Source organism: Myotis myotis, unplaced genomic scaffold, assembly GCF_014108235.1.
Source record: "Myotis myotis isolate mMyoMyo1 unplaced genomic scaffold, mMyoMyo1.p scaffold_m19_p_15, whole genome shotgun sequence".
In the NCBI taxonomy this organism is placed as follows: Eukaryota; Metazoa; Chordata; class Mammalia; order Chiroptera; family Vespertilionidae; genus Myotis; species Myotis myotis.
In genome coordinates, this window is record NW_023416319.1 from 25315881 (window position 1) to 25329731 (window position 13851).

A 13851-nucleotide genomic window follows, 5' to 3' on the forward strand; every position below is an offset into this window, starting at 1 on the left:
AAACATATATGAGAAAGAAACATGGATCAACTGCTTCAAGCCCAAAACCCGGGCATATGCCCTGACCGGGAATCAAACCCACAACCTCATGGTTCATGGGACAGCACTCAACCAAGCCACACTGGCCGGGCTTACCTGCTATTTTCTACAATCTTGTTTCAGAGGAAAGGGAAGAGTATTTTATCTAACTAATGCTCTTAAAACCCAGATATGATCATCAGAACTAGAATGAAGCATCACATAGACTTCTTAAGACCATTCAGAGAAGTCACTCTATCCCAAACTTGTAAGCCAAGAGTAGAATCTACTACTGTATGAGTTCATTAAGAATACAGAAGAGTTGCCCTGGCTCGTTTTGCTCAGTGGATAGAGCATCAGCCTGTGGACAGAAGGGTCCCAGGTTCAATTCCGGTCAGGGGCACATGCCAGGGTTGCAGGCTCAGTCCCCAATGTGAGGCATGTAGGAGGTAAGCTGATGAATGATTCTCTCTCATCATTGATATTTCTATCACTCTCTCCCTCTCCATTCCTCTCTGAAATCAATAAAAAAATAAAAATACAGAAGAGTGCATAAAGAATAAAGAACAAATTTACAACTTTACAACTTGCCATGAGATTTCTTAATTTGCTGATGAAGCTAATACTTAGTTCTTTTATTTTAAGAAGTCTATTTTCTAATATTAGTCTAAAAGCAAATAAAAGCAAAAATAAATTTAATAGTAAATTATTATAAAGCCATAAAAAAGTTAAAATATTAACTATGTTACCCAAATCACATAATTTCCTGGTCACAATGGTAAATAAGCTGCCTAAATCTCTTATACTGTCCCAGCTGGGTAGCTTGGTTGGTTGGAACGTCATCCCGCACACCAAAAAGGCTGTGGGTTCAGTTTCTGGTCCAGGCAATACCTAGACTTCAAGTTCGATCCTGGTTGGGGCGCATATGGAAGGCAACTGATCAATGTTTCTCTCTCACATTGATATTTTTGTTTCTCTCTCTTTCTCTTCCTCTCTCTCTAAAATCAACAAACATGTCATCCGGTAAGGATTTAAAAACAAAAAAATCTCTTATATTAACCAGTTGTCTTTTTATGCATTTATATCATCCAAATAAGAGTAAAATACATCTACTTACCATTTTCTCTCTTTTTTAACTCTTCCTGGGTTTTGATTAATTCTTCTTTAGTTTTAGCTAATTCAGCTTTAACTTGATTATACTTTATTTCTAAACAAGCAATAGCTTCCTGGGGGTCAGCAAGAGATGCAATATATAAGTGAGCAATTTCAGCCTGTTTCTTAATATCAGTGACATCATCTTGAAGAGAATCAATAATATCTTCAATTCCTACGTAATTATGTGCTTCCTAAAAATAGCAAAAACCACATGCCTATGTTAACAGTGGCTTTCACTCTTACAGTGAGATACCATCTGATTTATTAGACAGTTTAAAAAATATAACAAAAGAATTAACAACTTGAAATTTTTTAAAAATAAATTATATCAAGTATCTCCAATTATGAAAAAGTTGTATTCTATTATTCATTTTCTGTCTTATGGAATATGAGACACAGATCCCCATTCAAACAATGTTGCAAACTGTGGTAAGTCATTACAGAACAAATGTGATTATCTAGTTCAGGTGTACTTTCAGTTACACAATGAGTCTTAAAGGTTTTGTGGGACAACTGAGAACACAAAGCTACATTTTCCCAGCTTAGACCAAGACCCAAACCATGTCAGGGAGACATAATGCTGCTTTGACAGCAAAAGCCTGGACATCATGAACACAAGCCCCCAGATTGAGTAATTAAATAAAACAAGCCCTGGCTGGGTGGCTCAGTTGGAACATCGTCCCGTACACCAAAAGATGGTGGGTTCAATTTCAGCTCAGGCGCATGAGGCAGCCGATCAATGTTTCTCTCTCAGATCGATGTTCTTCTCTCTCTCCTCCTTCCTGTCTCTAAAATCATCAATAAAAAAAAAAAAAACAACAACAAAGGGATGTGATCAATTTCAGCTTCAGTGGAAAAAGCAGAAAAGAATAATGTTTTCTTCAAATAGTAGGGAATGGTTGGCTGGCTAGCAAGAGCAATCCTCTTTATACATAAATGTTTTTGTTTTAATCAGAGCAGTAAGTAAATGAACCATTAGGCTCTGTATAACTTTAAAATTCTTTCAGTTTAAAACAAATCTGAGGGGTACCCCATAATCAGACAAAAAGGAACCTACCTACCTATAAGCAACACCAAAATGAGATATAAATATAACAGATATACAAATTTTTCAACTCCAACAGCTATAGTTAAACGATGTGTCCTTATATTTCTAACAAAGAATATTTAATTTTAAAAAGCTATACAGTAAGTTAATTCTAAACCAGCCGTGGGCAAACTACAGTCCGCGGGCCGGATCCGGCCCCTTTGAAATGAATAAAACTAAAAAAAAAAAAAGACCGTACCCTTTTATGTAATGCTGTTTACTTTGAATTTATATTAGTTCACACAAACACTCCATCCACGCTTTTGTTCCGGCCCTCCGGTCCAGTTTAAGAACCCACTGTGGCCCTCGAGTCAAAAAGTTTGCCCACCAAACTATACTAATGTTTCACATCATTGATGTGGTACACTAAATCCTGGTACCAAAATCCTCAATACTTTACTATTTCAGTTAACATACTTTGGTTTCAACTTTCATGGCACAATCTTGATTTACTGGTTCTTCTTGAGTGTCAGTTTTACCAACCAAATCCTTGAAGATAGCCAAACGACATTCGGCATTTTCTTCTGATATCTCCCGTTCCTGAAGGAGTGTTTCCCTGCATAACACAAATGAATTCCATTGAAAAACCAAAAAGCCCTACTTTGTGTTTTTGTTTTAAATTTCTAAGATTAAAGACATTATAAATTAAAAGCAGATTTAAGTAATTATTCATGTGTAATTCAGAATCATCATGGAGTTTAGTAACAGCTATTTTTCAAAACTATAAAGGTGAGAATTCAGAAGCCACCTAATACAAAATTAGTAAAAATAAATAAATAAAAATAAAAAATTAAACAAGTGAATAAAATTCTCAATTTTTACCAGGACATAGAAGAAATAACTTACTTAAAGTCAGCTTCCCGTTGAGCCAAATATTGAGTAAACTCCTGTGTAACTTCTTCACGAATTTTAAATTCCAATGTTAATTTTTCTTTCTTTTCATTTATTAGCTTTATTTTCAAGTCTTCTATTAAGTCCAACAGTTTCTAAAACATATAAATATTAAAACTCTAATAAAATATATCCCAAGAGAAATATTGTCCAAGTGTTTAAAATAAAACTCTTTTCATGTAGTCAATTATGATTATGCATCTTTTTAGCAGTAATCATATTCACACTGGAAATTATTTCTTTGCAGGTTCAGTACTTGAAAAATCAAGTGGGATGCTTCAAATATTAGCAACATGCCTTGGTTGCAGGCTCAATCCCCAATAGAGGGCATGCGGGAGGAGGCCAATCAATGATTCTCAACATTGATGTTTCTATCTCTTCTCTCCTTTCTCTCTCTGAAAATAACAATAATAATAATAATAATAATAATGAATTACTACAAACTAAAATAAGACTATTAATGGCTTCTTTTATCACAGGGAAATACTACATTACAGAAACTCAAGACAAGTGAGGTCCAATCACATAGTGATTAGAAAAACTGGAACCAGTAGCATCTGCAGTCCTCATTCTCAATTCCAAAATAGGTGAAAGGATGACTTTCAAGGACACTGAAGTAAATTATTAAAATGAGTATTTAACACATTATATTGTCCATCTACTTGGACTTCTACAGCCCAAAAAAGTACTATGATGTGAGATGTGTTAACACCATTAAAGTACACCCATGAACACAGGTTACTGTATTTGGACAGAGGCTATTAAACCTAAACCTTATTTACCATAAATATAAGAGAATCAAGTAATTCAGGTTTTTTAATAGAATAATTGATACTAGGTAGACATTTTGAGCATCTGTACTTAAGACTACAAAGTAGAAGTTGGAAGGAGTACGCTAAAATCATTGCGTAAAAAGATACTGGGGAACAAGATGTGCACACGGTCTCAAAGTGTGCATGTCACAGATGACATGCTTCTACAATGAAGAGATCTGAAACACGGTACCTTAACCAAGTGAGCAAAACTTAGTATCATGCCCTAGGTCAGTGATGGCGAACCTTTTGAGCTCGGCGTGTCAGCATTTTGAAAAACCCTAACTTAACTCTGGTGCCGTGTCACATATAGAAATTTTTTGATATTTGCAACCATAGTAAAACAAAGACTTATATTTTTGATATTTATTTTATATATTTAAATGCCATTTAACAAAGAAAAATCAACCAAAAAAATGAGTTCGCGTGTCACTTCTGACACGCGTGTCATAGGTTCGCCATCACTGCCCTAGGTGGTTTGGTTCAGTGGCTAGTGTCGGCCTGCTGACTGAAGGGTCCCAGGTTCGATTCCGGTCAAGGACACATGCCGGGGATGTGGGTTCGATCCCGAATAGGGGACGTGCAGTAGGCAGCTGATCAATGATTCTCCCTCATCATTGATGTTTCTCTCTCTTTCTCCCTCTCCCTTCCTCTCTGAAATCAAATAAAATGTACTAAAAAAATTAGCAACACCAAGAATGGGGAAATCAAACATCACATGTCTCCTGATGCGCTGCAATGGAAATTTCACAACTTCGCCCAAAGTATCAAACCGGATCATGAGTAAATAATCAGACAAATCCAGATTGGGGGTATTCTAAATTGAGCTCAACTTTTTAAAAATATCTATGCTATATTATATTAGAATAATTAAAAATACAAAGTGGCTATAAAAGACATATTGGAACCACTGGAGAAATCTCAATGTGGACAATATAATAGATTGATTATACTATTATAGCAGTATAAAATTGCTTTGGTATGAAAATGGTCTCTCATCACAAGAAAAATATCCATGTTCTTAAGACATATATGCTGAAGTACATATAAGGTATCATTATGTCTGAATCTTGCTTTCAAATGCTACAGAGAAAAAAAATGTGCATTCAAATACTCTTAGAAAAAGAATTAAAATAGAGTAAAATGTTAACAAATGGCAAATCCAGGTGAAGTGTAAATGGATAGTCATTGTACTAGTCTTCTTGTAGTTTTGAAATTTTTCAAAATATGAAGTTGAGATACAAAAATTTAGTGTGCTACTGGAAAAAATTAGGAGGGAGCCTTATGTATTATTGACTTTAACTTCAGAATAACAATAAGCCAAGCTTAGAAGTTAAGTTCTTAATACATACTCTCTTCTCCTCATGGCTGATGGAAGCCTTGTCTTCCTCTAATGTTTTATCTAGCTCTTCATCAGTAAGTTCAGTCTCCACATTTCTGTTTCCTTCAGCTACTTCTAGATCCTCAACCAAATCTTCATCTTCCACCAGATCTTCCAGACTACTTTCCCAAGAAACCGTAGATCTTTTTACATTTAATATTTTATTATCTGAATTATTGTCTGATGGCATATCTTGAGAAGATCTGAGCGGTCCAAGTGATTTCTCTTGAGAGGAATTTAAAGTGTCTGGAACACAAACCTGTTAAAATATCCAATGTGACATTTAAAACAGAAAAGGCAAGAACCGACCACTAAAAAAATAATGTTATAAATATTAAGTAAAATGACAACTAAAGTGTTTAAAATAAGACCTACACAAACAAATATTCAAGAAGGAATTCGCTCCTTAAATGAACATTCTGATAACAAAAAAGCTAATGATACATGTACACTATAAGTAAATTTACTAGGTTGTTAGTACTATTCCTAGCAGGAAGCTACCCAATTAGTCACTAAATGAAACAGAATGGAAAAGCCGACAATTCATTCCAAGAATAGTACTCATATTTTGTAAAAGGTGCCTATGATTAAGTTAACACTTACTATTGAGGTCATTTTAATCCTAGCAGGAGTTACTTATTTATTTTCACCCACATCCTCCTACTTGGTCAAATATTTACATTTTTAATTTTCAATTATTTCTTAGGTTTACAGTTATAAGTGCAAAATAATTATCTAGCCTAAGAAAAAAATCATTAATATTCTAATAAGAGGTTTAATAGATTCTATAGAAGTATAAATATATTTACTTTTTGTGCAATGGCTGAGAACTTCAACACATTGAGTGTTTCATCATAGGCAAAACAACACTGGCTGATGTTGACAATCATACATATTTTCCCTTTACCATGAAAAAAACTTTGAAAATAGTGGGTCAGTTTACTTTCCCGGAAAGGCACATGCTGCTGAAACCTATGGGAAAAATTCAAATAATTTTAAGTTAAAGCAAATCCCATTAAATCAGGATGCTGATAAATTTTAGAGAGAAATAGATAACCTAACTATAATGGACTTAATTCTAGGCTAGTGATTAGTTTTATGTGTAACATTTTCTGTTTATGTTCTTTTCTTTAAATTACTATTAATAATACTACTACTCATAAAAACAACCCATTAGGGTAAAATGTTAAAATACAAAACAAAAACCACACAACACTGCATTCTGTTCTTTAATATAGAGCAATTATAAATATATGCCATGAAACACCTTGATTAGATCAAAATAATGAAGGCTGATTTAGAAGTTACTCAGCCTAAAAGGTTAATTAATGCAGAAACTTATCACATCTAGAATAATACAATGCACTAGTAAGAATAAAATGATTTTAGAGAAGCGTACTGTGCAAAATGTCTATTGATACATATTTAGTATGAAAAAAATTGTGGTTACTTGAGGAGTCACTGGCATGAATTGATGCTTTTTATTTCTATAAGTTTTTTAGCCCAAGATCTCCAAGTATTTTATTTTTTATATTAGAGAGGAGAAGAGAAATGATGTGAGAGAGAAACATTGGTCAGCCATCTCCCACACACACCTCAACCAGCTATCCAACCCACAACCTGGGCATATGCGGGGACAGCGATCCAACCCACCACCCTTTAGTGCACAGGACAATGCTCCCACCAATGGAGCCACACAGGCCAGGGCAATCTCTGAGTATTTTAATCACAATCTATATGTAGTCATACAGGTTAAGAACAACTTTCTAAAACTAGTGAAGTTGAAAGTTTAAAAATAACACTTAATATGCTAATAACACTTTCAGCAACACTTACTTTGACTTTTCACTGTTCTTCAAAACATTAATACATTTTCCCAGAGTCAATAAAGACGTGTTGATGTTCCCAGTCTCTCTCAACCTTTCACCTTCATTCTGGGTCTTCATACTTCGTTCTGAACCAGCAAGATCACATAAAGACAATCTGAATAAACACAAACAAAAAAAACTTTAAAAGTTCTTCAAAACAATTAAAAATAATTACAGCCCTAGCTGATTTGGCTCAGTGGACAGAGTGTCAGCCTTTGGACTGAAGGGTTCCAAGTTCGATTCTGGTGAAGGGAACATGCTGGGGTTGCGGGCTCAATCCTTAGCGGGGCCATGCAGAAGGCAGCCAATCAATGATTCTCATCATTGATGTTTCTACCTCTTTCTCCCTCTCCCTTCTTCCATGAAATCAATAAAAAAAATACCTTAAATATATATTTAAATATATATATGTATATACATCTATAGCATAAAAGGCCTGTGGTCGTGACGCCATAACAACCAAATAACCGGTCACCAGGAAGTGCTGGAGCACCTCTCAGGCCCTCCCCCCTACCACCTCCTCTCCTCCCCCGCCGGGGCACGGGTAGCATCAGCGGAGCATTAGGGTGTGCCAGCAGCATCCCCAGAGCAGCATCCTCAGAGCGTCGTGGAGCGCCAGCAGCATCCGCAGAGCGTGTGAGGCAGGCTCGGCCCAGGGGACCCTACACGCGCACTATTTAATCGTGTGCTGGGCCTCTAGTATATATATAATTACAATTTCAAAAATGCTCAACTTACTCACTGACTCGCAATACACGAGGCGTTTCAGAATCTTCAATCTGCAATATTCTAATAGTGAATATGCTGTGACTAAAAGAAATACACAAAGATCAAGGGTTATATTCCATTTTAATTTCTGCATTCTGAATAGGAGAAACAAGCATCTAAATCAACATCTACTTATACCCTAATACTAGCCATACCTCTAGCATTGCATTTCCCAACTAGCTTGCAGGTATTTTAATTCAGTGTTCCGCTGCCACTCATATGCCACTTATATACCCGTGTGTCTAAAACCAAATACCTTACCTTCCATTTAGCTCCAAATCCCTTGAACCTGCTCCTCATAACATTCCAAATTCTACTAATGTAAATCATTTATAATAAAGTCTCAATTTGCTTACAAAGATCTTATTATTAGTTAAAGCAGTATTATGGCCGAAACCGGTTTGGCTCAGTGGGTAGAGCGTCGGCCTGCGGACTGAAAGGTCCCAGGTTCGATTCCGGTCAAGGGCATGTGCCTTGGTTGCGGGCACGTCCCCAGTGGGGGATGTGCAGGAGGCAGCTGATCGATGTTTCTCTCTCATCGATGTTTCTAGCTCTCTGTCTCTTTCCCTTCTTCTCTGTGAAAAATCAATAAAATATATATAAAAAAAAAAGCAGTATTATGTACAGCTAATCTTCTTTAAGTATATACCTAAAGCAAAGCATATATTTGGCCAAAATAAGGGCTTATCTAAGGGGTCAAGGCTCTTTTACACTTAAGAAAAGAATCGTTTTAAATGTCATTACTTAAAAGTATTTCCTTTTGTCTCTCACCCTCCAATTCCTCCCATCAAAATATCATATTTTTAATGCCTTGAGATTCTCTCTTAACAGTATGTTTGTGTTCATGGGCTAACTGGAAAAGACACAAAGTCCTCTATTATAGGCAGCTCTTCACATATTAAGCTTAATCATATAAAGAAAGAGTAAAAATATAGTAAATGCTTTGTCAAAATAAGAAATAGTCCTGATAATCTTATGTGTTTAGCACTCTTTACAGTTTTTATGCCTATGAACTAATTTAACATATCAGAAAACCTACTGCCCACTTTAAACTTAAGTTAGTTGCATTTACATTAGCATAACCTGGGTGCCTCAGGCTTACACCATAGGATTTACTCCTTACCTCCTACTAGAAGCATTGTTCATTTTTGTGAAGGCAACACTCTGGTGCTTTATTCCTAGTTTTAAAAGTCTATATGCTTCTTTGGAATCAGAGACTTGAATCCATTGTAGATCTTTAAAAAATAAATGGGACACATATCTATATCTATATATTTAAAAGCCTAATATGCAAATTGTCCCCCTGGGAGTTCGACTGGGAGACCGATTGCTCGCTATGACATGTGCTGACCACCAGGGGGACGACATGGAATGAAGGAAGGCCCCAGCCAGCAGCCAGCAGCCAGCAGCTGGAAGGCCCCAATCGGCCCTGATCACCGGCCAGGCCTAGGGACCCTACCCATGCATGAATTTCGTGCACTGGGCCTCTAGTCAATTAATAAAAACCCAGTATTTGTTGTACAATGTAATCTCATTGAGGATTTGTAATCTCTTTTCCCAACGACATATAATGAAATCTTTCTTTTAATAACATGCCCTAGGTGGAGTCAACTCAGCTATTCCATATTCCATTAGAAAAGAGGTATATAAAGAAAGGACATTTAAATAACTTTCCAGTATTTAAGTTATACAGACATGCAAAGTAAATGTTATTTTACAAAGTCACCCAAAGGGAAAATTAAAATCGAGTAAGAGCCAGGCCAGCCTGGCTCAGTGGTTGAGCGTTGACCTAGAAATCAGGAGGTCACAGTTTGATTCCCAGTCAGGGCACATGCCCCAGTTGCTAGCTCGATCCCTAGTGCAGGGCATGCAGGAGGCAGTCGATCAATGATTCTCTCTCATCATGTATTTCTATCTCTCCCTTCTCCCTTCCTCTCTGAAATCAATAAAAATATATATAAAAAATAAAAAGTAAAAAATAAATAAATAAAATGGGTAAGGTTCCTTAGAATTAGACATCCAGGGAAAAGAAAAAAGAAAAACAAAACACAGTACATATTAAACCTACAAGACTACCTAGCTGTGTTAGAATTCATTAATGAATCATAAAATCAAATTTATTTATATTCATAAATAGCATTTTATAAGAATGGAAGTAGGATATAGAAAACATCAAAGTGCATTCCTTGTAGTAAGGTTAAGTATAATAAAACTACTGAGTTGTAAATATATTGTATGCATATATTATTAATATGTATGCATCTCCTACTGTGAGTAGTGGTTTAAAAGGTTGGAAAGATATCACTGTAGAAGAACAAAAACATTTCCGAATCCCCAAAGTTTGGACACTATTACAAAGCAACGGAATAATGTGAATATCAATAGCTTTTCCCATTTTTCAAAATTCAATCAATGATACTCAAATAAACACAATACTTACTAAAATAAACCCCTTTGTATTCAGGTTTAATTAGCATACCAAAACATATTTGCAGAGCATAAACTTCCCTTATTATCTTGATGTTAATAATTGGTAATAAATTTTTCAATTTCCAGTTTGCTATCATATAGCTAATAACAAACCCTAAAAAGCTACTTCAGAACAATAAAATAATAAGTACCCATTAGTATACCTTTTATAAAAGAATAGCCCTTTACATCTTGGGAAAGGCGTAGCATCTTTCTCTTCTGAAACTTGGATGACACAGGAACAAACAAGTCATAAATATACTCATTATAAATCTCAAAGAAAGAAACCCACAGAGAAAATTTTATGTTATTATCCATATTGAAGCTAGCTTGTTCACAATCTTTCATAGATTCTTCAAACTCAGGAATATTCAAAGAGTTTGTTAAACTTCCTACAAAAAATAAAAAAGAATAATCACAAAATTAAGCAATTGACTGAAAAATGAGACAACAGAATAGATCAAGAATCCTACACTTCAAAAACTAAGTACCTTAAATCTTTTGACCAGCAATATTAAATAAGTTTTGGATCAAAGCAGATGTAACTAATATTTGTATTAACCAAAGTTTGGCTTCCCCTTTTCTTTTTGAAAATATACCAATGTCTAAACTGAAAGTAAATGTAAAGGACATTTAAATTCAACATGAAAGTCACAACCAGTGAAATGGGTATCTGTGATATTAAATCCAAATAAACTTTATAGTAAATGACATTTCCTATAGGTATGTACCATTTTCCAAGTATTATTATGTCACTGAAGAATTAAATAACAAGCTTTTCAAAAATTAAAAGCTTTGCAATATAATCATTTTAAAGGTGACAAAAGAAACCTTACCATAAAGAGTATCATAACTGTCATTTTGCATAACAACCTAAAAAAGAAAGATATTTTTAGAAGTTAAAAAACATTTTTAGCTAAGATTAAATAACCAATATATTAATTACCTATCCAAATAAGTCAACAACCAAACACCTTTCATCTACTCAATGACCTCTGCCTATTAATATTTTTTTATTGATTTGAAAGAAAGAGAAATTTATGCATTCATTGGTTGCTTCTTGAATGTACCTTAACCAGAGATCACACCTGAAACCTTGGCATATCAGGACAACACTCCAACCGCCTATTAACTTTTTTCCTAGTTTTTTCGGTTTTTTAAAATATATTTTTATTGACTTCAGAGAAGAAGGGAGAGGGAGAGAGACAGAAACATCAATGATGAGAGAGAATCACTGATCAGCTGCCTCCTGCTCGCCCCACACTGAGGATTGAGCCCACAACCCATGTGCCCTGAAAAGGAATTAAACCGTGACCTTCTGGTTCAAAGGTCAACACTCAACCACTGAGCCATGATGGCCAGGTACTTTTTTCCTAGTTAAATAATACATTCTCACAAAAGAAATCTGGAAAACTATATATGAGTATTAAAAAAGACATCATCATATATAATCCCTGCCACTCAGAGGCAATTATTCTTAATATTTCAATATATTCCCATCTGTTCTTTTCTCCATACTTATTACATTGTAAGTTTTTTATCTCTATAATTAAATTTATTTGTAAACATTTGGTGGCTGCATAACTGAATGTTTTATGACTTAATTATTCTATTATTGAACATTTAGACTACTTACAAAGCTTTGTCACTAAAAGTAACAAGACATCTTAATTTTTTTCCTTCTTTATGCTAATCATTTCCTTAGGTATATACCTAAGTCTTAATTGGTAGAAGTAATAAAAAAAAATTTAAGTTCTCACTCTTAACAGTATTGCCAAATTGCTTTCTAGAAACACACTTTATAATCAGTATATGAAAATAACTCATTCTTTAACATTTTTAATTTTATAGGCAAAAACCTATTTTGTTTTAAATAGAAATAACTTAGGAAAATTTTTTTCACTATGAATTACTAATTTTCTCTATTATCTATGAAATTTTCTAACCATCTCCATGATTTCTGTTAATATACTATTTTACATTCACAGACCATCATCATGAACTCTGAACTCCACTAATCAACAACTTTTTACTACCTTGACACCCTGATTTCTAAATATCTTAAAAAAGAAAATCCCCACCATATTTTGATAATATTTATAAAAGCTGTCAGTAATTTTTAATAATTGTAATAAGATAAATTTCTGAAAACATAAAATTCAGAAGGCTGAGGTGAAATAGACAAAAAATAAAAGAGATCAAAACATAACCTAATAGGTAAGAGACACATGAATTAAGATAGTAAGAGACTTAAAATGTATTATATGAGCAAGTTATATTAACTATGTATAGTAAAATCTCATTTTTGTTTACACAAGACTATATCCTACCTGTAAAGATATATGCAACCATATATATGACTTTTTTGTATATATACACACACACACATATGTACATATACTATACGTGTGTGTGTGTGTGTGTGTGTGTGTGTGTGTGTGTGTGTGTATGGGCAAAGTAAGTTTAACATTGTAATACAAATAAATAATAAAATAATTAATACAAGAATAAACTGTTTCGCATACTCCCAACGGTAAACCTACTTTTGCCCATCCCTGTATAGAAAGCTGTTTATAGATTTTTGTAATAGAAAGAAAAAGATCATAAAGGATACTTTCCAATCTGTTAATGGTAGTTTTTTTCTTCAAAAATGAAATTATAAGAAATTTACACTTTTTTTCATATTCCTTTTAGATTTTGTGTGTGTGTGTGTGTGTGTGTGTATTACTTTTACAAATAAAACATTTTTTAAATCATTGCATAGTAAGTACAATGTGTTTCTACAACAACCAAGAAAAATTTCAGAACTATTTACATTTGTTTTGTTTAGATATTTCTGCTGTATGTACAAAATAGAAAAAGAAGAGATGTCTTCCAACAAGCTTTTAGTAGTTTTCTCAAAAAGACAACTACCACCACCATAAATATTCCAATATAGGCTGAAACAAACTAAAGAGCTTATAATAGGTCATGGTTTTGATATATTTACATACTAAAATACTTCCATACCTCTTTCACTTGCCGAAGCAATGCACTTTTACTAGCAATTTCTTTTTTCTCTTGGTCTGGTGATAACCGTAAATATTCTCTGGATCTATGTGGTTTTAGGTTCATTTTTGTATATAGTCTTCCCTGAAGACTATCAAATAATACACTCAAAGCTCGAGGCAGAATGCCAGTATTTTCTTCTGTGCCTGTGAAAAGAATTTTTGTTTTATACTCCCTCAGAGTTAAGAAAGCAAGAACGTCCCTGGACTACCAATGCTCCTTTTATACCACCATAGACAAAAGTAAACAGCTAAGACAAATGTGAGAGAAGGTGAAGAATTACTCAGTTTATCACTCTGGTTCATTGTATAATAGACATTTTATCAATTACTATTTTGATGCAAAACCTGAAAT

The 13851-nt window shown here is 34.2% G+C and overlaps 1 protein-coding gene across 9 annotated transcripts in view; it reads right to left on the reverse strand.

Moving 5' to 3' along the window:
• Nucleotides 1-13851, reverse strand: part of KIF20B (kinesin family member 20B) — a 62749-nt gene that overhangs the window by 38849 nt on the left and 10049 nt on the right. For 7 of the 9 annotated variants that reach the window (XM_036336649.1, XM_036336652.1, XM_036336651.1 and 4 more), the window contains exons 7-17: nucleotides 13459-13643; nucleotides 11286-11322; nucleotides 10614-10841; nucleotides 9104-9215; nucleotides 7951-8022; nucleotides 7181-7327; nucleotides 6154-6316; nucleotides 5316-5603; nucleotides 3107-3246; nucleotides 2678-2816; nucleotides 1136-1364 (exon numbers count right to left, since the gene is read on the reverse strand). In XM_036336649.1, coding sequence (XP_036192542.1) covers nucleotides 1136-1364; nucleotides 2678-2816; nucleotides 3107-3246; nucleotides 5316-5603; nucleotides 6154-6316; nucleotides 7181-7327; nucleotides 7951-8022; nucleotides 9104-9215; nucleotides 10614-10841; nucleotides 11286-11322; nucleotides 13459-13643 — 1740 coding nt within the window. The remainder of the gene's footprint in view (nucleotides 1-1135; nucleotides 1365-2677; nucleotides 2817-3106; nucleotides 3247-5315; nucleotides 5604-6153; nucleotides 6317-7180; nucleotides 7328-7950; nucleotides 8023-9103; nucleotides 9216-10613; nucleotides 10842-11285; nucleotides 11323-13458; nucleotides 13644-13851) is intronic. The other 2 variants (XM_036336654.1, XM_036336653.1) reach the window with 1 other exon arrangement.